This window comes from Ornithorhynchus anatinus, chromosome X1 (genome assembly GCF_004115215.2).
Source record: "Ornithorhynchus anatinus isolate Pmale09 chromosome X1, mOrnAna1.pri.v4, whole genome shotgun sequence".
Classification (NCBI taxonomy): Eukaryota; Metazoa; Chordata; class Mammalia; order Monotremata; family Ornithorhynchidae; genus Ornithorhynchus; species Ornithorhynchus anatinus.
Window position 1 is genome coordinate 104152829 of NC_041749.1, and position 24202 is coordinate 104177030.

The 24202-nt window shown below is 44.5% G+C and overlaps 2 protein-coding genes across 3 annotated transcripts in view; one reads left to right on the forward strand and one right to left on the reverse strand.

Moving 5' to 3' along the window:
• The window catches only part of LOC103170973 (centromere protein P), a 267419-nt gene that overhangs the window by 66362 nt on the left and 176855 nt on the right, over positions 1 to 24202 (forward strand). The window lies entirely within an intron of this gene.
• On the reverse strand, positions 8305 to 18984 carry OMD (osteomodulin). The gene is made up of 3 exons (XM_007670926.4): positions 18852 to 18984; positions 12397 to 13344; positions 8305 to 10518 (listed from the first exon to the last, which is right to left on the reverse strand). Exons 2-3 carry the CDS (start codon positions 13331 to 13333, stop codon positions 10220 to 10222), a joined length of 1236 nt encoding a protein of 411 aa, XP_007669116.1. The 5' UTR covers positions 13334 to 13344; positions 18852 to 18984; the 3' UTR covers positions 8305 to 10219.

The following is a 24202-nucleotide window of genomic DNA, read 5'->3' on the forward strand; positions in this document are numbered from 1 at the left end:
TAGACTAGTTCTACCGAGTTCAGAATTCATGGAAAATACCCCTACTTGAAACTGCCATGCGAGGAGTGCTGTTTGTTTTACTGAGGAGCATATTACTTCATGTCTGTTTTCATTCCTGTGGTTTTACTGAAAGAAGCCACTTGATGCTTGATTTTATTTTTTTAAACCAAAATCTTAGATAAAAACATAAATAGTCGTCTATTGGACATTTTACGAACAGTACAATGACCCTGTGCATTCAGAGAGGTTTGGGCTTTTAAAAGTGATGGCTTAGCACATAACCAGTGCTTAGAACAGTGCTTGGCAAGCGCTTGGTAAGCGCTTAACAAATGCCATCGTTATTATTATCGCTTCATACGTTGGTTACTTTGTCTCTGCTATTTTCTATAGGTAGACTTGCAACACAAATATCTAATAGAGAAGCAGTGTGGCTCAGTGGAAAGAGCCCGGGCTTGGGAGTCAGAGGTCATGGGTTCTAATCTCTGTCACTTGTCAGCTGTGTGACTGTGGGCAAGTCACTTCACTTCTCTGTGCCTCAGTTACCTCATCTGGAAAATGGGGATTAACTGTGAGCCTCACGTGGGACAACCTGATTACCCTGTATCTTCCCCAGCGCTTAGAACAGTGTGTGGCGCATGGTAAGCGCTTAACAAATACCAACATCATTATTATTATTACTTTTTAGAAGACTATATACTTGTTAACTTATGGCAGTTGCAGTTACATTTAATATTTGAAAATTAATGAATGTATTTTAGAAGAAACATTGCTTCCGCATTGAGTTTGATTACATGTAAAAGTTCATTCTTCAAACCGCATTTATTGAGCGCTTACTGTGTGCAGAGCACTCTACTAAGCGCTTGGAAAAGTACAATACAACAATAAACAGTGACATTCCCTGCCCACAACGAGCTCACAGTCTAGAGGGGGGGAGGCAGACATAGATACAATTACGGATATGTACGTAAGTGCTGTGGGGCTGGGGGGGGTGGGAAGAGCAAGGGGACCAAGTCAGGGCGATGCAGAGGGGTGTGAGGGATGAGGAAAAGTGGGACTTAGTCTGGGAAGGCCTCTTAGAGGAGATGTGCCTTCAGTAAGGCTTTGAACGGGGGAGAGTAACTGTCTGATTTGAGGAGGGAGGGCGTTCCAGACCATGGGCAGGACATTGGCCAGGGGTCGGCAGCGAGACAGGCGAGATGGAGGCACAGTGAGAAGTTTAGCACTAGAGGAGAGAAGTGTGCGGGCTGGTTTGTAGAAGGAGAGAAGCGAGGTGTTGGGGGGGGAGGTAAGGTGATTATTATTATTAAGTGCCGTCGAGTCATTCCCGATTCACAGCGACTCCAAGGATATACCTTCTCCAGAACATCCTGTCCTCTGCCATAATCCGCAACCTTTCTAACGGTTCTTCCGTTATCGTTGTTACAGTCTCTATCCGTCTAGCTGCTGGTCTGTCTCTTCCACGTTTTCCCTGGATTTTTCCTAGCATTAGTGTCTTCTCCAGAGAGATAATTAGTCCTCCTGATTAGGTGCCCAAAACATGCTAATCGAAGTCGAGTTATTTGGCCTTCCAAAGACCACTTTGGCTTAACTTGCTCTAAAATCCCTTTGTTTGTTGTTTTTTTTTCCAACACTTACCCTGTGCCCCACACTGTGCCAACTGCTGGGGTGAGTATAAGAGAAACAGTTCTGACACACACGGTCCCTAACCTACTAGGGGCTCATAGTGTAGGTGGGGGTGGGTAGGTGCATAGAAAATGATGGTGACGATGCTATTTGTTAAGTGCTTTCTATGTGCCAAGCACTGTTTTAAGTGCTGGGATAGATACAAGGTTTTCAGGCTGTCCCACATGGGGCTCACAGTCTTAATCTCACGGTCATGGGTTCAAATCCCGGCTCCGCCGCTTGTCAGCTGGGTGACTTTGGGCAAGTCACTTAACTTCTCTGTGCCTCAGTTACCTCATCTGTAAAATGGGCATTAAGATTGTGAGCCCCATGTGGGACACAACCTGATCACCTTGTATCCTCCCCAGTGCTTAGAACAGTGCTTTACACATAGTAAGCGCTTAAATGCCACTATTATTATTAATAATCCCCATTTTACAGATGAGGGAACTGAGGCACAGAGAAGTGAAGTGACTTGCCCAAAGTCACACAGCAGACAAGTGGCGGAGTCGGGATTAGAACCCACAACCTCTGACTCTTTCCACTAGGCCACGCCCAACCAACTTCAGTAGCTCTAGAAAGATACCACCATGCTGCATTGGAGTTTAATCTTTCCAGGAAGTGGGGAAGGGGTGGTCTTTAAGGTTCCCTCAGTGGGGGCATTTCAGTCAACAAGAATACAAAATGAAGGGCAAAATAGATGGTCGACCAATATTAAAAGCACTTTAAAACACTCGATCACGTTGCCCCCTCCTACCTCACCTTGCTACTGTCCAACTACCACCCAGCTTGCACACTTCTCTCCTCTCATGCTAACCTTCTCACTGTACCCTGAGCTCGTCTGTCTCGACGCCGATCTCTCGCCCGCATCCCGCCTCTGGCCTGGAACCCCCCTCCCTCCTCATATCTGACAATTCCTCCTTTCAAAGCCTTATTGAAGACACATCTCCTCCAAGAAGCCTTCCCAGACTGAGCTCTCCTTTCTTTTTCTCCCACTCCCTTTTGAATGGCACTAACTTACTGCCTTTATTCATTCCCCGCCTCCCAGCCCCATAGCACTTATGTACATATCTGTAATTTATTTATATTAGTGTCCATTTCCCCTCTCCTCTAGATTGAAAGCTCACTGTGGGCAGGAAATGCATCCGTTATATTGTTTATTGCACTTTCTGAAGTGCTTAGGTGTGGTGCTTTGCACAAAGTAAGCACTCAATAAATACGATTGGCTAAGGGGAAGCAGTACTGACGTTCCTCAGTCTCTGCTGCCCAACTCCCATAGATTCCCAGCATTTGAACAATTGGGGATGTAGGTTATTTCTCGTTCCTGGCTTGGGGTGGGGGCAGTGAACTGGACTGCCATGGTATTTGATGGGAGTGGAGGTTGCTCTGAGCTGATATAATAATAATGTTGCTATTTGTTAAGCAACAATGTGCCGAGCACTGTTCTAAGCGCTGGGGTAGATACAGGGTAATCAGGTTGTCCCACGTGAGGCTCGCAGTCTTCATCCCCATTTAACAGATGAGGTAACTGAGGCACCGAGAAGTTAAGTGACTTGCCCAGAGTCACACAGCTGACAAGTGGCGGAACTGGGATTAGAACCCATGGCCTCTGACTCCTCAGCCCGTGCTCTTTCCACTGAGCCATGCTGCTTCATGCCGATGCCCCCTCCTGGAACTCACAGCGGCATAACGGCTCTGCACACGTGACTCCTAACGATAATAATAATATTCGTGGTATTTGTTAAGCGCTTACTCTGTGCCAAGCACTTTCCTTCGTGCTGGGGTAGATACAGAGGAATCGTATCGGGCCCAATCCTTGTGCCGCGTGGGGCTCGCAGTCATAATCCCTGTTTTACAGATAAGGTAACTGAGGCATAGAGAAGTGAAGTGACTTACCCGAGGTCACACAGCAGACAAGTGCGGAGCCGGGATGGGAACCCAGGTCCTCTGACTCCCAGGCCTGTGCTCTTTCCACTAGGCCACGCTGCGTCCCCTCCTCATCCGACCTGTTTCTGGCTCCTGCTCCTTGGGGGCAGGGATCTCATCTAATGAGTCTACTGTCTTGTGCTCCCAAGTCCTTAGTCCAGTGCTTTGCATATAATAATAATTATGGTATTTAAGTGCTTACTACGTGCAGAGCACTGTCCTAAGCACTGGGGTAGATACAGGGTAATCAGATTGTCCCACATGGGGCTCACATTTTTTAAACCCCCTTTTTAGAGATGAGGTAACTGAGGCACAGAGAAGTTAAGTGACTTGCCCAAGGTCACACAGCAGGCAGGTGGCAGAGCCAGGATTAGTCAGCACTCGGCGAATACCATTGATTGCTTGGTTGAGGGGTGCAGAGGTGACAGCAGACCGGAAAGGAAAGGAGGGGAGAGACTATCCAAAGCAGGAATGGCCCCCGGAGTTCAAACCTGAGAATTTCAGGGCTGTTTCATTCAACTCAGGAATTGCCCAAGGCCAAAGGAGAAGCGGAAGACCGAACCCCCCATTACCTTACCTGTTACTGACACGTTCTCTTTGAGATGCAGGCAGTTGGGCCTTCCTGAGCGTGCCAAGGAGAAACCAGACGTTTTTATCCAGTGACCGTTTCAGAGGAGTGGCAGGATTGCATTCAGCATTGGTTCTTATCAGGGGCCAGTTGCCAGGTTTATCAACGATCATCTGGTTCAAGAGACTTTAGCTGTTGTATAAAACTAGATCATTCATTCATTCAATAGTATTTATTGAGCGCTTCCTATGTGCAGAGCACTGCACTAAGCGCTTGGGATGGACAACTCGGCAACGGATAGAGACAATGCCTGCCCAATGACGGGCTCACAGACTTAACGGGGGAGACAGACGGCAAAGCAAAACAGAACAAAACAAAACAAGTACCAGTTTACTGTGCACAGACAAGCTTGAATGGGGATAGAGACAATACTTAAGGGGTGAATTTAAAAACCGCTCCTGAAACTGAAATGGCAGCCGGAAACTTGGAAACAGTATTAGAGAAGCAGCGTGGCTCAGTGGAAAGAGTGCCGGCTTGGGAGTCAGAGGTCACGGGTTCTAATCCCGGCTCCGCCGCTAGTCAGCTGTGTGACCTCAGGTAAATCACTTAACTTCTCTGTGCCTCAGTTACCTCATCTGTCAAATGGGGTTTAAAAAAAAAACTGTGAGCCCCACATGGGACAACCTGATCACCTTGTATCCCCCAGCGCTTAGAACAGTGCTTTGCACATAGTAAGCGCTTAACAGATACCACAATTTACTTTTTTTTTTTTTTTTACTAGAAGGAGGAAATTCTCAAATTTACACCCAGACTTCGATTTTAAATTCCGAATCCGAGTCCCAAAATGTTTTTTGTCTTCCTCCTTTCTCCTGGGGTAGGTTGAGTGCCTTTCCTCCTCCGGGGTTGAGAACATTGCTCATCTTCTCCGGTCGTGTGGCACGTAGCCTGCTCACTCACAAGGGTGGGAGGCAGAATTCAAGAATTTATTACTAATAGTAAGGATATTTGTTACTATGTGCCAAGCACTGGGCTAAGCACTAGGTTAGATAGAATTAATTAGGTCGGACACAGTCCCTGACCCACCCGGAACCCTTAAGGGGGAGGGAGCACGAGTATTGAATCCCCATTTTACAGATAAGGAAACTGAGGCACAAAGTAATTAAGTGACTTGCCCAAGGTCAAGCGGCAGGTGGGTGGTCGAGCTGGGTTTAGAACCCAGATCCTCTGACTCCCGGACTCCTGCTCTTTGCTCTAGGTCACGCTGCTTCCCAAGAAGAAGTTTTCAAGGAGCTATTCATTTAGAGCAATTGGCCAGAACGAAGAATGTGGATTTCATTTTATTTTTTTCTTTTAATGTCTTCTGGGAAGAGGGCAGACTGGAAAAGAGTCCTGTCAGGTTGCTAAACTTTTAACAGCAATTGGTGAGGTTGTGTTGGAGGTTATCAGCTTGCAGTCCCTTATACCAGAACAAAAGAAACTTGGAGGCCTTCTAAAGCAATAGGTAACCACAACAGGTTGGTGGAGATGCAAGTTAGAAAAAGTTAGAGTTGCTAAGTAGTTCGGCCGTAATCATTAGGGTATGTGACAAGGAGAGCATCGCTGTTCTTCCAAGTATTGTATTACCACTTTCGGAGGCAGAATTCTTGGCTGGATAGCCGTGGGTCTGCTCCAATAATGGCGTTTCTTACGTTCTTTTGTCAAGAATACTGCTCTGTCCAAAGTACTGTACTGTTGTCCAAGGGATGAAAATCCACATAAGCCATATGGAAATAGAAAAATGGACAAAACTAGTCAACAGTGCACTTATAGATAAATGCAAGACAGTAGGTGTGCGGACAAACTTTAAATAATTCAAGTTCAGGATAGGAAAAGAAATAGAACAAAAAGAATTAGGGGGGCATAGTTGAGCACAAGCTGAAGGTAAATTAGCACTGAGGTCCATTTTTTTTTAAAGATTAGCATAGTGTGGAATACATTAATGAGAGTATATTGCGGATTCTTGCACGTGAAGGAACCGTTGTGCATGAATGGCAGTAAAACAGATAGTATGCCAGAGGCCCCAGGCTCTTTCCCCTTCTGATGCACCCCACAAAAACCTAATACTAGGGAGCAGGGCCAAATGCGCTTTGCCTTCCTGTGCTTGGTTATCTTTTAGGCAGACCAGGGCTGGGCCGTGTAGGGTTCTTGCTCTGAACGCAGTAAGCACTCAGTAAATAAAATTGATTGTGTGTGGAGTGACTCTCCAAGAGCCATAATTTTAGCCCATGAAACAAGCTGTGAATCAGGCTGCAGTATTTACTAAGCGCTTGAGAGAGTACAATACAGGTAATAAACATGATTCATACAGTCGTATTTACTGAGCGCTTACTTTGCAGAGCACTGTACTAAATGCTTGGAAAGTACAATACAGCAATAAAGAGAAGACAATCCCTCCCCACAACGGGCTCACGGTCTAGAGGGGGAGAGACGGACATCAATACCAGACATCAATATAAATGAATAGAATTATAGATATATTCTTAAGTGCTGTGGAGCGGGGTGGAGGGGGAGAGCAAAGGGATCGAGTCATGGTGACGTGGAAGGGACGGGGAGCTGAGGGAGAGCAGAGGAGCTTCCGATCTAGCAGGGGAGATAGACGCTAAACTAAATGACAGGGGCAAGCAAGTGCGTTTAAAGATCTGTACTAAAGTGCCGTGTGGAAAGGGGTGAATACCTAAGTGCTTAAGGGGTATAGACTCAAGCAAATAGGTGATGCAGTGGGAAGGGAGAATTGGATGGGGAGCTGAGAGATTAGTTCATTCAATAGTATATTTTGAGCACTTACTGTGTGCAGAGCGCTGTACTAAATGCTTGGAATGTACAATTTGGCAACAGATAGACAATCCCCGCCCAATAACGTGCTCACAGTAGTATTCTCCCACTTGGAGAACATTTCTAAAGTCAATGAACTGATTTTGATTATTAGTTTCTTATTTGTCAGAGCCTGGAGTTCAGTTGCCAGGTTTTTCCTCTAGATGTATTGTATTCTTATACCCCTGAGTGGTTAGCTTGAGAAGTAATAATTAACATATTCGATGGGTTTGAACAAATCCCATCCTGGTATTCATTCATTCAACTGTATTTATTGAGCTCTTACTGTGTGCAGAGTACTGTACTAAGCGTTTGGGAGAGTACAATGCAACAATAAATGCACATTCCCTCCCCACAATGAGCTTACAGTCTAGAGGCGGGGAGCCAGGCATTAATATATATAAAACAATTACAGATGTGGACATAAGTGCTGAGGGAGTGGGAGGGGGGAAGAAGAAAAGCAAGTCAGGGCAACGCAGAAGGGAGTGGGAGAAGAGGAAAGGGGGGCGCTTAGTCAGGGAAGCCCTCCTGGAGGAGATGTGCCTTAAATATGGCTTTGAACGGAGAGAGGGTAATTGTCAGATTTTAAGAGGGAGGGCATCCCAAGCCAGAAGCAGGATGTGGGCGAAGGGTTGGTGGCGAGATAGGCGAGATCGAGGTACAGTGAGAAGGTTAGCACTAGAGGAGCGAAGCCTGAGGATTGGGTGACGGAAGGAGAGCAGTGAGGTGAGATAGGAAGGGGCAAGGTGGTGGAGTGCTATAAAGCCAATGGTGAGGAGTTTTTGTTTGATGCGGAGGTGGGTGGGCAACCACTGGAGTGTTTTGAGAAGTCGGGTGACGTTTCCTGAACGTTTTCGTAGAAAAAATCTTCTGGGCAGCAGAGTGAAGTATGGACTGGAGTGGGGAGAAACAAGGAGGCTGATGCAGTAATCCAGGCGGGATAGGATGAGGGTTATTACCGTGGTAGCAGTTTGGATGGAGAGGAGAGGGCGGATTTTAGCCATGCTGTGAAGGTGGGACCCACAGGATTTAGTGATGGGTTGAATATGTGGGTTGAATGAAAGAGAGGAGTCAAGGCTACGGGCTTGTGAGACAAGGAAGGATGGTGGTGCCGTCTACAGTGATGGGGAATGTCAGGAAGAGGGCAGGGTTTGGGTGGGAAGATACAGAGTTCTCTTTTGGACATGTTAAGTTTGAGGTGACTGGAGGTCATCCAAGTAGAGATTTCAGTTTCGGTGGAGTGAAGGGGACGGAAACCAGATGGTAAATTAGGAACTGCGAAATAGATACAAGCGTAGAAGTAATATTTATTACGAAGGATGATTAGAGCACTGAATACATGATAAATAGAAGATAAATGTCGCTCTTTAATATATAGACGTGAGTGAGACAAAAAGATCTGGCACAGACTTTATTCATAATATTTAGGCTTGCAAAAAGTTATGGCTTCTGGCAAGTATTTAAAGTTCTACTACAGCAATGCAAAGATCTAAAACACTGATGATTAAAACATAGAATGTGCAGAACAAATAAAAGCTTCAAGTTGTTTTGTACTTTGTTTTAATTTAATATTTGGTGAGTGCATTCTAATGTAATGGACTGCTCAAGTGGAATTTTTAGCAATGTGACAGAGATCTCTGTAGTTTGTAACATGTAGGTTCGATGTTGTTTCCAGCGGAAAGAGCGTAGCCCCGGGAATTGTGACACATCAGTTTTAGTCCAGGGTCCTCAAGTAGGGGGATGTCTGCTGGGGCTGTGCCATCAGGAATATCGGGCTTCCACCCAAGAACCTCCTCCAGTGTCCCCCAAAGTGGACGGACCTAACCGGGGGCCTGAAGAAACAGCCCAGTCCCTACTAACCACCGAAGTAAAGACCTGCTGAATGAATGCGCTGTCACTTAGAGTACGGATGGATCTTGGCACACGGAAAAAGAAAGGGAGGAAGATGCGTTGCACCCCGGGCTGCTTATTCGCTGGTTGCACTCCCTGTCCCTACAGAAGCGTGGTTGGCAGGGGGATAAAAGAGCGTGCGTAGCCCTGCAGAAGCAACCAGTGGAAGAGTCAATCCCTTTGTACAATTTGAGCTTAGTCCAGTGCTCTGCACATAGTAAGCGCTCAATAAATATTATTGAATGAATGAATGAATTTGATCATTCTCCAGAGAGTCCCCATTATCAAAATGTATACAAATAATTCTCTGTAAAATACCTCTTAGATTGTGAGCGCCCCCTAGGAACAGGGACTGTGTCTAAATTCTTCTCAGTGTTTAGTTCAGTGTTGTGCACATAGTATGCGCTTAATAAGCACCATTACTGCTAAACAGGCGACCATCAGGTACATGTTGATAACTCAAAGCAATTGCTAATACCAATTATTGTCCTTCAGAGACAATTCAGTGATCAGTTAAATTGTTCATTTTGGGATGAAAATGTAAATTCTTTGCTGTTTTACTGCTATGAAAATGAGATGTTCCCATTGGGGCATTTTAGTACCAAATGAGAGAAAAATATTTCACTTATTTCAAAATAATTTGATTTTTTGATCAAAGGTTTGGTTTTTTGAGGGTTGTTTTTTTTTTACCTCATGGAAGTAGATATGGGGGTCTGCCACTCAAATATTCAATTATTTCATTTAAAGTTTAGATTGAATATATTTAGAGAAAAGTCATTACTTCTATCCAACCAAATTTAATGTAACATTTTTTCAGTGTGGTATTCATTAGCTGCTTTGATTTGTATATCTGTGGTTTTAGAACAACGAGGTTTTCAGATGACCTTGGTCTACAAGAAGCTTTGAAGACAAAGAGCAAAATAACAGATTAAGTTATATCCATCGGCAAGTTGAGGAGTTGTAATGAAGAAATCAAGTTTGGAAGTGATTTATTTAAACCTTTTGTGGTGGTAATTGGATTTATTAAGCACCTTTGTGTACGTCTCCTAGAATGTAATAAATTGGCTGGAAGATATCGGGGCAAATTGAATGAAAGTATGACATAGCCATGTTAATGAGAATTTTAAAAGAAGCTTTTTTCTAAAATAAAGTAATAATTTGGTTAAACAGTCAATAGTAAACTGATTCTATACTTTTTACTCTTCAGAATTCAATCGTGGTTTATCATCCAGAATTTCTATAAGAGCCAGCTGTAAGATAAGAAATGTAAAGCCTAAAACTGAGCAGAGCCTTTCTATGTATTTTTTTTGACAATGATTAAATTTAATAGGAATAAGGGCCAAATTCATCATCTTCCATTTCTTCTTGCTCAGACCTTTCTTCGTGATCATTGTCATCTTCTTCCCCTTCTTGGAATCTGCGAAACACTTGGGTCTTCAGATGTATTGCTTCTCCAGCAAGATTTTTTTGTTCACCATAATAAATGGTGTGCATGTGCGGGAAGCAAAAGAACACATAAGTGCTTATCGGTGCTTTTAGCCTATTTTTTTCCAGGCGGATATAGGTTAAATGATGGTAGTGGAGTGGATCAATAGATGGACACAGAAGTGTAATATTTACATCTGTGAAGTAGAAATAGAAAATTAGCCAACATTTTACATGATACTTTGAATTTTCTCAAAATATTCTTTCTTGGGCTAAATTCTGCAAAATAGAAATCAGCAGAGGAAGTAGCGTGTCAGAGACAAGCCTGTAAAATGGAGAAATAAAATGAAGTTTCAGTGGTGAATGGAATCCCAAAGATGCACCAGGCATTGACAAGGATTTTGCCATGTTGTTCTATTTCTAGGGGGTCTACACACATTTTGGAACTGGTTGGAAAGGTGACACCTAAGCGTTCCCATGCTCTACAGTCACAGTGAGCAGAAAGGAACTTTCTAGTCTGTAAGCTCCTTGTGGACAGGAAGCATGTATACCAACTCTGTTATATTGTCCTCTCCCAAGCGCTTAGTACAGTCCTCTGCACACAGTAAGAACTTACTTGATAAATACCATTGATTGATTGTCTGATAGGGAAGGGGATGATGTTGGGCAATTGGCTGAAGTAAAGATAAAATTAGTGCTTGAGGAAAAGAAGAAACATTCGTGTATTCAGTCCTTCCATAATGGGCATTTTCACTACACATGTTGGATAGAACACTGTTAGGGAATTAGGGAATGTTGTTCCAACCACATGAGTTCATCCAAATGGAGCAAGATGCGATGTTGGCTGAAATGGTTGAATGCATGTTTGTGGAGTTGGACATGGGTTGGGAGCTAGAGCACAGATATTCTTTACTGCAGGATTTAAATGCCAGGAGGACCGAATGTAATAATCTTTAAATCTGTGTGATTCAGAGTCCAGAAATGAGTATCGACCCCCTTTTTTGTCCAAGCCTTCTAAGGATGCCGCAGTGCATCACTGGGAGTCGTGAAGGAGAAAACAACCTCCCTCAGGTTTTCCCTGATTCTCCGTTTGCAGAAGAAATGTGGTGGGAGTGGAGAGAGAGCCCACTGTCTGAGGTGCAGACAGGTAAGGTACCATCTCCTCGGCCCGTACTCAACATGGCTCATTAGGACCAGATGAGATGTCGCTGGGAGGCTGACAGCAGTTTTGCTGGGATTACCGGCCTCCCGGGTCACTCCTGGGCATGTCTCAGATTCCCAGTGGCACCGTCTTGTGCTGTGTGCAGCAGGGAATCGCCTTCCTTCTGCCCTCCCCACGCGTCAAAATTCAACCTTAGTACCCCTTTTGCCGTGGGCAGAATTAGGCTCTGTGTAAATGGTATGGTACGTGCCATGGCACGTGTAATGTAGAGTAGCGCGGGAGGACAGAGGTATCTTCACATCTCCCCAGAAAGTAACGTGAAGATCATTATGCGATCCATGTTGCTTTGGAGCAGCTAGGCAGGAAATACAGAGCCTGACTCTCCCCCATCCTGCTACTCTTGGGACCCCAGCAGCACACCCTGCAGCCACGGAGGGGGGAGCAGACTCCCTCCACTCTCTCCTTCAGTCTCTGTTCAGAGTCTGACTGGCTGGGCAGCAACGGCTTGCCCTCTCTCCTGCACATTGCGCCCTCTCCCTCCAAGTGGTCCGAGCGACGAACGACTGACAGAGAGGAGGAGAGAGAGGAGGAGAGCCACAGATGGCCCCTATACCAGCAGGATAGTATGGCCCCTATCCATCACAGATGGCCCCTAAACCATCAGTTTGCCAGCCTCAAACAGCCCTATTCATTCTCCCATCCCCCTCATTGTGTGTTTGTGATGACCTCCTCCTGGCCACTGCACCTCTATCTGGCTCTCCCCAAATGCCGTGAAGAGAATTAGGCTCATTGCTGAAGATTTAGGCCTCAGAATTCTCATTCTTAGCAATCGGAGACCCGTAAGGTTTATGCAATACTCGAGTACCAAAAGAGGCAGAATCGCCTTTTCCCTTTGAGAACAAGATTTACATACTTTCAATTTCATTGTCTTCGATATACAGGTGTTCTAGATTTCGTGGAATATAAAACGCTTGCTTCAACTTGTTGTGCCCAAGGTTGAGCTCTACAAGATTGGAAAGGTTAAAAATATCATACGGGATGTCTTGCAGGTTGTTGTGTGACATTCTTAGAGCTGCAAGTTTTTGAAGTCCCTGGAAATAATTTTTTGGGATGAAAGAAATGGAGTTATTTTCCAGAGAGAGGTACATGAGGGAGGAAGGCAGGTCAGGAGGCATTGAGTGCAATTTGTTGTTGCAAAGATTGATCTGCATTAATTTTTTCATGTTGGAAAAGGATTTTCCTTTTAACAGAGAGTCGTGAAGTTGATTATTACAGAGATCGAGCATGGTCAAATTGATTAGACCATCCATGGCATGCACGTGCACTCTGGAGATCTCATTGTAACCAAGAAGCAGCCTTTCTAGACCATTAGGAAGAGGAAATGGGAATTCTTCTAAATTGTTGTGGTCCAGGTGAAGTTGCTGGAGATTCGAAAGCTTGGCAAATACTCCGTAATCGATCTTGTGAGATTTAATTTTGTTGTGACTGAGGTCGATTTCTTTTAAAGAAGTAGCATTAAGAAACGAGGTGGTTGTCACAGCTTCGATTTCATTGAACTGAAGATTGAGTTGTTCAGTGCGGCTTGGAATATTTGGAATAGTCTTGAGTTTGCGGTTGTCACAGAACATAGACCGTGGCAAAGCTGGTGGGCAAAAACACTCCCTGGCACAGTCAGCAGGATACTGAAAATAAGGCGCTCTATAGTCTACGTTTGGATTAAAATGAAATGTAGGTGGATAGGCATCTGCCTCTTGATCGTAGTCTTCTTCCAATTCATAATTTTCATATTGACATTGCATTTCTGTTCCAAGTAAGAAGAAAATAATCGATAGTTGACTTAGAACATCCATATTCTTGGGCTCTGTTTGGAATCAGAGAAGAAATGCATTTAAGGAAAGTCCAACAAAACATTTCAATTAAGTCCCTTTGCCAATTGCCATTCAGATATTAATGGACAGTAATAGCCGACACCCTTTCTCACCAACGATAGTGCTATTATGCATTCAGTAGTTTTTTTGAGCGCTTGCTATGTGCAGAACACTGTACTAAGTGCTTGGAATGTACAATTTGGCAACAGGTAGAGACAATAACGGGCTCACAGTCTAAACGGTCTATTTTTGTGTGTTTAAGGAGCTCCAAATCAATAAGGTGTTATTTTAGAAAACGCAAGTTGGATATCCATCCATGCAATTTAGCACAGGCCCACGAGTTTAAAAAAAAAAAAAAAGGTATCTATAAAGTGAAGATTTGAATAAAAATTGAAAGTCCGTATGACCTCTACCCTAATACCTTAAATATTTAAGGTAAATATTAGTCTACATGGGCTAAACTACCATCATCCTCAAAAATATTCAATTTTTTTGTGTGCGTGTGCAGTGCCGGGTTAATGATCTGGGTATGCCCAAAGAAAAAGTGAGCAGTCTCTGCTCACAATGAGATCACTGTCAGATGGAACCTCCGGTTGTCATTCCTATTTGAAGGAACCTCCAGTTGTCATTCCTATTCGAAGATAATGCCGCCAGTGGTCGCCTATGGCAGCATGTGTGGCTGAAAAGGCTGATCAATCAACTAATCAGTGGTATTTATTGAGCACTTACTATGTACAGAACACTGTAGTAAGCGCTCGGGAGAGTACAGTACATCAGAATTAGCAGACACGTTCCCTGCCATGGAGAGACTCCACGATTCCAACTACACGCTGCTCACATAAAGATCATCCTTTAGGGTGCTTTCACGAATGTAGTTAGCAGTGTCTATCGATCAGGTGCGTTCATTCTTTCGTATTATTGAGTGCTCACTTTGTGCAGAGCACTGTACTAAGAGCTTGGAAGAGTACACTATAACAATAAACAGGCACATTCCCCTCCCCTCTGTTAGGCAGTGTTGATCAGAAGAGCCCGCCGACCCACTGCTCTCTCCCCAGGCCAATAAAACCGAAAATCATCAATATTTGATAGTTTGTGAAGGTTCTAGGCCTCCTCCTTCCACTTTCCACACCCGAGATGTTTCTTCACTGTTACGGTGCTTGGTAATAAGACTTAGTGAGTGTGTTGGCAAGACTGCTTTTACCTTCAAAGCTGACATTACTCACAAAGAATTTTATTCCCGCAAGAAGATGTGCCTGGAAAAATCGGTGAATGTCTAGTAATTCCTTCCATGCTATGAATCCTGAACATGATCGGTTTGGATATTTTCGCAATTGCAGCACCTGGCATTATTTTCTCTTATACTCTGTAATTTCACAATCCTTTGAACGCCTCTGCACAAAAAAGAGGTACCCCATTTCTGATCATGGATGTAATAAACCCTATGCTTTCTTAATCATCTTGATGAAATTGGAACTTTCCGTAGAGTGGCTTTCCACTTCACGGTTCCCTAACCAGTTATTTGTTTTGGGCTCTCTTGCTGTGAGGGAATCGGAAAACATGAATGGCAAGAATTGAGTAATGACTTCTTTTCCTGTACTGACGAAGTTTATGAATATTTTTGGTTCTGAGATCATCGCAGCCAGTCATGGCAATGGCTTCGGGACCGAAGAACTCTCTCTTCTCACTTCCGAGCCCTCCGGCTTCCCACCTTTATGCTTAATGAAAAGTCTGTGACTTGTTGGACCAATGAGACGTCGAGAGCTTGAACAGAGAGGGACATGTGCTGGACTTTGCCCATCACCTGCCCCTTTCCTCTTCCGGGCTCAGTCCGTTCTCCCTACCGGGCTCCATTGCGGAGGGCCAACAAAAGTTTTACACCAGCGGGTCCGGAGCACTCGTGTCCCTAGAGTCCACTGAGGGAGAACCCTGATGGCCAAGGGAGACGCCTTACCTCCTGTTGGCCTCTGCAGAGAGAGTCCCTCCCTCCCTGCTTCTTCCCCACCCCACAACACGCACATCCACCACCACCTCTGCAGGGCTGGAAGACAGGCAGATGACCTACACCACGTGACCTGGATCTCCCATACCACCAGGGCTCTGGGGTCCCCAAAAAACTTATCAATCGATGGTATTTTCTGAGCACTTGGGTGCAGAGCACTGCCCTAGGCTCTTGGGAGAGAACAGTACAAGAGAGTTGGTAGACACGTTCCTTGCCTACAAGGCACTTACAGTCTAGGAGGTGGTATGGGTTTACAGTCCTGATGGTAAAGGCTCCTCCTGACCAACATCGTAGGAGAAAACTCCCACCCCCTGGGAGACCAAAGGAGACAAGCCTCCTCCACTTGTCTGCTGGGTAACCTTGGGCAAGTCACTTCACTTCTCTGGGCCTCAGTTCCCTTATCTGTAAAATGGGGATTGAGACTGTGAGCCCCTCATGGGACAGGGACCGTGTCCAACCCGATTTGCTTGTATCCACCTCAGCACTTAGTACAGTGCCCGGGACATAGTAAGTGCTTAACAAATACCATTATTATTATTACTTTCCAACTTTGAACCCTGGAAGGTTACAGACTAAGTCAGGACCAAGCAATAGTGAGCGGTTATTTTTCCCCTTCTTGTTTACTTTTGCATTTTTAGATTTAGCCTCGATTTGGTTTCTTGTTTTTTTTTTTCTCTCTCTATCCTTTCCCTGCTTTAGATTGTGAGCTTCATTTGGGCCGGGGATCGTGTCTTAATAATCGCATATTTCTCCCCAGTCGTTGGCAAATTTAAATTCTTAATGGATGTTATTATTGATTACTTATTCATTATAAATATGAATGATTACTTATTCATTATAAAGCTGGGCCCCTCTCCTTGCTCCTCCCTGCCTGTCGAGTTCTATAGCTCCCATACCTGCCCAGCTCCCCCCTAATCTGGCCTCAAAATTGGTCTGGTCTGGTCTGTGGTGGAGGAGATCTTGGGGTTCTTTGGAGAAATCTCCACTGGATGGACCTTCAAACGTGGGGGAAATCCAATGTCCGAGTCCCGGACTGGTCCCTTAAGGGGGTTGGATTTCTGAGAATCAGATTCTTCCACTTGTCCCTCCAATTTCCCCTATCTCCCCAAACCACTATTTCCTCATTGTGCTCAACTTCCATTTCGGGATCATCCTCTTTGCTGTTCCACCCACGGGCTGCTTTCCCTGACCAAGTTTCAGCTTTATCAGTTGTCTCACTGGTCCACCTGCCCAGCAACCCCTCCCTTCTTCAGTCTATCCAGCGCTATGCAACCTGAATCATCTTCCTAAAGCATTCAGCACACATCTCTCCATTCCTCTAAGGCCTTCAATTTCCCTCTACGTCAAAAAGAAACTCATAACCGCTGGCTTCCTGGCTCCACAGCTTTCCTCTTGCCCAGCTGCTCGCTTCACCCTCTATTCCCCAGCTTGAGCTCTTCCTACCGTCCAGGGTGAACTTATTTCTGTGTTTCAAGCTCAGTTCTCCCACCTCCAATCCCTTGCTCACATCCTTTCCCCTGTCTGGAAGTCTCTTCCCCTTCAAGTATGCCAGACTACCACTCTCTTCAACTTCAAAGCCCTCCCAAAAGCCCACCTCCTCCAAGAAACGTCCTGCAGTTGATTTCCATTGTATCTGTTTATTGTTATATTGTACTCTCCCAACTGCTTTGCACTCAGTAAATGCGATTGAACGGATCCCAGGTCATCATGCCAGCAGCCCACCTTAGCACTTAGGTGTATTTGAGCTATGTAATATGCTGTTCATTAACTTATTTATTGATTCCCCCCCCCCCCCCCGTATTCTTGCTTTTACCAGTTATGTCTTGTTTTTCCTTCTGCTCTCCCGATTCGAAAATCATCTCTATCTGCCCCTTGTACTCCAGTAGATTTTAAGGTCCTTGAGGGGAGGGACTGTTATAGCTTACCTTCTACCCTTCCAAGTGCCAAGAATAGTGATTTGCGTTGATTATATGCTCCATAAATACTGTTGTGATGTGCCCTCATCTCATTCCCCTGTCTACTCTTAAACACCAGTTCAATGTTCATTCATTCAGTCGAATTTCTTGAATGCTTACTGTGTGCAGAGCACTGTACTAAGTGCTTGGAAAGTACAATTCAGCAACAAATAGAGACAATCCCTACCCACAATGGGCTCACAGTCTAGAAGGGGGGAGACAGACATCAAAACTAGTAAAGAGGCAAACTCTAAACAAGTAAATTCTGATGCCTCCTAATTTACCCTTACTCCTCCAGCACATAGGTCATTCCTATCTTACTTCAGTTTCAGATATGACCCCTAGTTTAGACCTACACTTCCCCCAACCTCTGCTCACCCCAACTCAATCCCTAACGCCCAGTACCCACTTCACCACGACCCTCCAGTGAGCTCCATTCTCCTCTCGCTTTAGGCAACGTCCTATACACACCTCAATTTAATGCTGCTTGCCACAGTTCAACATGCCCACCTATCACCCACAACTCGACTTTTCCTTGAACTTCATTTATTTTCAACAGGTTACTATTAGTTAAGGATAATTCTCCTCAATCACTTAAGTAAAATAATCCTTCTCCAAATTTCTCATCAATTTGCAAATCCATTTAATTTCTCAGTATTCCCTCTTTTAACGGCTGGTTTCTTCAAGGATACTTAGTTGTACGAGAGTAAAACATCCTCTTTGGGACTCATTTACTGCTTTTCACTATACTGCATTTCTCATCCCTGAGAAGGGTCTCTCTTGCAATAATGGAAACATAAGAAAAGGCAATTTCTCCCAAGAAATGAACGTGCAAGCTTCTTGTATGAGTGTCGCAAACATTTTTTTAAAAAGTAAACATTGATTTGTTGTCAAGTAAACTTGCTACTTAGCCTTGTTGGAAGTTATTCGTAAGTGCAAGGCAAACATTAGCTAAAAGATACAGTGCTGTCTTCCTTGCCTCGGCTCGGTGATGATAGGACCATTTTGCTTACATTCATCTCGATCCAGTCATAACGCTGACTGAAATTAACCAGAAATAATTGAAATTGAATGAGCTTAAAATATTTTCTTTCTTGAGAAGGAATGAGAAAATGAGGTTGGAAAATTTACAACAATTTCTTGTTTTAATACCATTAGTGGTTTTATTTTGATGCCATGGAAACTGCAAGAAAGGAGCCAAGTGTTTAAAAAAAACAAAAAAAAAAACAAAAACAAAACATGATTCAACATTTCATCCTGAGCCATTTTAGGTTAACGGCTGCCTTATTAAATGAAACACAATCTATCTACATAACTACATACATCGTCCAAGAAAAGACAAAGCTGTTTCATATTTCAAAGGATAACCGGGTGGACGTTTGTCTGATTTCCTGACAATAACGATGGCCTTCATAATAGCTTTAGTTTCAGTAAACAAAGCATATATATATATATATAATATATATATATCTATGTATATCAGTTGGAATGCATTTTAAAAATTTACAAAATATTTGAAGTCATGAATAAAATTGCAATTCCATACCTGATTAATTTTGTCACTAGATTTCAGTGAATGATGAGGCTGCAAATCCTTTAAATGAATCAGAGATTCCTAAATGCTATGACTGAGTCTCCTAAAACTCCAGTCAGTGAGTACCCAGACAGAGTTGTCCTGGGAATTATTTGTCAGCTTAAGTAAAGTATAATTTTCTGCAAAGCATTTGGATTTGATTAAAATGATGTGTATCTTTTCATGATGCAAATAAGAGTGTTTGTGACTGTGTTCAAGTTATGTGGTTTAATTCTCTTTTTTCCTCTCATTTTTGGTTTGAGGTGTGGCCGGAATTTCTTTTACTCTGAAGGGTAAATTACAGAAACCAAAAGAAACAGCGTGCACTGATTATTGTTTTTATTTTAATATCCATGCCAAATGTGTTCTCACAACTGAGGGTCACTGACTAAATGCTTCAGTAGATTTAAGGAGGAACTCAGCATTTTATGGAGGCAGAGGCTAAATTTGATTCCTTTTACAATTACCGTTTTTCTCTGGGTTTATAGTGTTTCTTGCAGAAATTCGATACTGCCTTAAAGCAAAGCTTTATTAGCTAAAAATGATTTGCCTTAATTAGCTCACTTTTACAGTAGAACAGTTTACATCTTCTGCATATTCACCAGCCCCATTGCAAATTTATATAGTAATAATAATAATAGTAGTATTTGTTAAGTGCTTATTATGTGCAAAGCACTGTTCTAAGCATTGGGGGGGATACAAGGTGATCAGGTTGTCCCACGAGGGGCTCACAGTTTTAATCCCCATTTTATGGGTGAGGTAACTGAGGCACAGAGAAGTTAAGTGACCTGCCCAAAATCACACACCTGGCAAGTGGCGGAGCCGGGATTAGAGCCAAAAGGAATGAGAGTTAGGTGGAGTTTAAGGCATAACTGACTTTTTTGCTAGATTTCATCACACACTGTCATGGATTCATCCATTGATAAGGATGACTAAAGATATCTGATACTTAGACTTAAAGCAATATGGCTTAGTGGAAATAGCAGGGGCCTGGGAGTCGGAGGACCTGGGTTCTAATGCCGACTCTGACATTTACCTCTATGTGACCTTGAGCGAGTCACTTAAATTCTCTGTGTCTGTTTCCTCATCTGTTAAAAGAGAATTCAATGCCTGTTATTAAGAATAATAAGAATAATAATAATTATGGTTTTCGTTAAGAGCTTACTCTGTGCCAAGCACTGTTCTAAGCACTGAGATAGATACAGGGTAATATCACATGGGGTTCACACTTTTAACCCCCATTTTCCAGATGAGGTTACTGAGGCACAGAGAAGTTAAGTGACTTGCCCAGGGTCACACCGCGGACAAGTGGCGGAGGCGGCATTAGAACCCACATCCTCTGACTCTCAAGCCCGGGCTCTTTCCACGAAGCCACGCTGCTTCTCCTTCCTAGAATGTAAGTCCCGTGTGGGACAGGAATTGTTTCCAATCTGCATATACTGCATCCCTCCCAGCAATCAGTACAGGGATTGGCACATAGTTTGTGCTAAACAGCGGGACTTAGTGGATACAGCCCAGGCCTGGGAGTAGGAGGGATCTGGGTTCTATTCCTGGCTCTGCCACATGTCCTGCTGCATGACCCTGTGCAAGTCACTTTGCTTCTCTGGGCCTCAGTTACCTCATCTGGAAAATGGGGATGTCCCATGTGGGACAGGGACTGTGTCCAACCTGATTAACTTGCATCTACCCCGGCGCTTAGAGCAGTGCTTGTCACATAGTAAGCGCTTAACAGGCACCCTAATTATTATTATTACTACACAGTCGGATGTGATTTCATTACATGAAATTGACCCTAGTAGAAATGGTAATGCAACGCATTGTATTTAGCACCCGGAAAATGCAACAGAAGCACAAAACACATTTCTTACAAATAATTTCCACTCACTGGGGGAGGAGACAGACATAGAAATGTACACAAGCTATAGAGTCAGAATAAATGAAGTGGAATGGTCCACCTGTACCGAGGATGGTCAAAAATAAATACATAAGTGCAAGAGGCAGCTGAAGAGATACTTAATCAGAGAAGGCGTGTTGGAAAGCGAGGGGATTTTAGGAGGAAAAGGTGGAAGGTGGAAAAGGTTGAGGTCTGGAAAATTTGGGGAAGGAAGTCTCGAGCCTCGGGGGTAATGTGAGGCAGTCAAGATGAGAGCGGGCTATAGCCCAGAAGTGGACTTAGGAGGAGTGAAGAGTGTGATTGGGGAGTGGCAGGTGAGGAGAGATAATGAATCGCCTTTAGTGCACTACTCAAATGCTTAGTACAGTGCCCTGCACACAGTATGCACTTGATCAATCCCATGGATTGATTGATTAGGTGGAGAGAGCAGATGGAGAGACTTGAAGCCGATGGTAAGGAGTCTTTGCTTGATGTGGAAGGAAATGGCACTCAGAGGTTTTCCCTCCAGGTTGTAAGCTCCTTGTGGACAGGGAACATGTCTACCAACTCTGTTGTGGTGTCCGCTCCCAAGCGTTTAAGACAGTGCTCTGCACACAGTGAGTGCTCAATCATTATGATTGATCGATTGATTTGAGGAGAGGGAAGATGTGCTCAGTAACATTAGAGGAAGATGAACTGGGTAGCAAAGCTGGTGGAGAGGGTAGAGACAGGGAGACTAAAGGAACAGGCTGATTCAATAATCCAATTGTAATGCAGTGAATGCTCGGACCAGGGTAGCGGCCCTGTGGGTGGAGAGAAAAGGGTGGAAGTGGGAGATGCTTTTGAAGAAAAATGTGCAAATTTTAGCCCTAGAGTGGGTGTGCCAGCAGAATGACAGTGGGAAGGTGAGGGGCTAAAGTCACAGGGAGGATAATAACGTCGACGGGAATCGATCAGTGGTATTACTTGAGAGCTCACCGGAGACAGAGCGCTGTACTAAATGCTTGGGAGAGGACGACATAACGGAGTTGGCAGATGGGGTCGCCGCCCACATCGGGCTTAGGGTGGAAAGCCAGGAAGGTTTTGGTGGGACAGATCTCAGTGGAAAAATGGGGGAACATGGGTATTTTATCTAGACATACGTGAGCAAGTGTGTTTATGTATTTGTCCTCTGTGCTTGACAGTGTCGCTGACTGGGCAATCGCCAATGAGCGTGAGAGTTACTGAAAGGGATGATGCTGCCCCAACATCCTTTATTCATTCATTCACTCGTATGTATTGAGCGCTTACTGTATGCAGAGCACTGTACTGAGTGCTTGGGGGAGAGTACCCTACAACAACAGCAAACATTCCCTGCCCACAACGAGCTCACAGTCTAGAGACCTTCCCAGACAAACCCCCCTTTTCCTCTGCTCCCCCTCCCCTCCCTATCGCCCCGACTCACTCCCTTTGCTCTACCCCCATCCCCGCCCCATATTCATACACTCATTCAATAGTATTTATTGAGCACTTACTATGTGCAGAGCACTGTACTAAGCACTTAGAATGTACAATTCGGCAACAGATAGAGACAATCCCTGCCCAGTGACGGGCTCACAGTCTAAACGGGGGAGACAGACAGCAAAGCAAAACAGAACAAAACAAAACAAGACAATATCATCAAGATAAATAGAATCAAGGAGTTATACACATTAACAAAATAAATAGGGTAATAAATAACATATACAAATGAGCACAGTGCTGAGGAGAGGGGAAGGGGGAAGAGCAGAGGGTGGTGGGGGAGGGGAAGGGGAGCAGAGGGAAAAGGGGAAGCTCAGTCTGGGAAGGCCTCCTGGAGGAGGTGAGCTCTCAGTAGGGCTTTGAAGAGGGAAAGAGAGTTAGTTTGGCGGAGGTGAGGAGGGAGGGCGTTCCAGGACAGTGGTAGGACGTGGACCAGGGGTCGAGGGCGGGACGGGTGTGAACGGGGGATGGTGAGGAGGTGAGCGGCAGAGGAGTGGAGTGTACGGGGTGGGTGGTAGAAAGAAAAAAGGGAGGTGAGGTAGGAGGGGGTAAGGTGTTGGAGAGCTTTGAAGCCAAGAGTGAGGAGTTTTTGTTTCCTGCGAAAGTTGATAGGCAACCCCTGGAGGTTTTTGAGAAGGGGAGTGACATGCCCAGAGTGTTTCTTTAGGAAGATGATCCGGGCAACGGAATGAAGAATAGACTGGAGTGGGGAGAGACAGGAGGAAGGGAGATCAGAGAGGAGGCTGACACAATAATCCAGTTGGGATATTATGAGAGCACTTGTGTATATATGTACATATTTATAATTATAATTCTATTTATTTTTTATTAATGATGTGTAGATATCTATAATTCTTTTTATTTATAATGATGCTACTGATGCCCGTTTACTTGTTTTGATACCTGTCTCCCACCTTCTAGACTGCGAGCCCATTGTGGGCAGGGATTGTCTCTACTTGTTACTGAATTGTACTTCCCAAGCACTTAATACAGTGCTCTGCACACAGTAAGTGCTCAATAAATACGATTGAATGAATGAAGGAATGACCGTACTGTACCCACACAAAATCTGTCCCCAATGGTGCTGTTCTGCCATACGGCAGAAGCAGCATGGTGTAGTGGATAGAACACAGGCCTGGGAGTCAGAAGGTCATGGGTTCTAATCCCAGCTCAGCCACTTGTCTGCTGTGTGACCTTGGGCAAGTCACTTCACTTCTCTGGGCCTCAGTTACCTCATCTATAAAATGGGGATTGAGACAGTGAGCCCCACGCAGGACAGGGACTGTGTCCAACCTGATTAGCTCAATACAGTGCCCGGCACATAGTTAAGTGCTTGACAAGCACCATAAATATTATTATTATTATTATTATTCTTTTGTTTGGGGCGCCTGGTGCCCTTTCAGCTTTTGCTTCTTTGGCTCACAGTCGTTGCAAAACCGCTCCTGTTGATTGCGGCCCCCACTGCAGCTACGACGCAGTGCTCAGATGTGGTTTCGCTGCATCCTTAAAATATTTCCTCTGCCCAGTTTGGTTTTCATTTCCCAAATTGAGTTTACCCGACTCCGGCAGTTGGATGAGTAGCCCGTCCTCAGCTTCCCTAGGTGGAACAGGGGTGGAAGATGGAGGAGGTGAAATGGACAGAACTCATTCATTCAGTCGGACTTATTGAGTGCTTACTGTGTGCAGAGCACTGTACTAAGCGCTTGGAAAGTACAATTCGGCAACAGAGACAATCCCTACCCCACAACGGGCTCACAGTCTAGAAGGGGGGAGACAGACAACAAAACAAAGCAAGTGGACAGGTGACAATAGCATCAAAATAAATAGAATTATAGGTATATGCACAGCATTAGTAAAATAAATAGAATAATAAATATGTACAAATGTGCACAAGTGCTGTGGGGCGGGAAGAGGGGTAGAGCAGAGGGAGGGAGCAGGGGCGATGGGGAGG

Bases quoted from the DNA above. Each gene is read 5' to 3' on its own strand.
- OMD (XM_007670926.4), bottom strand. From the start codon at position 13,333: ATGGATGTTCTAAGTCAACTATCGATTATTTTCTTCTTACTTGGAACA. The intron at 10,519-12,396 runs GTATGTAAATCT...TCTACTTCACAG, and splicing joins CGAAGACAATGAAATTGAAA to ATGTAAATATTACACTTCTG.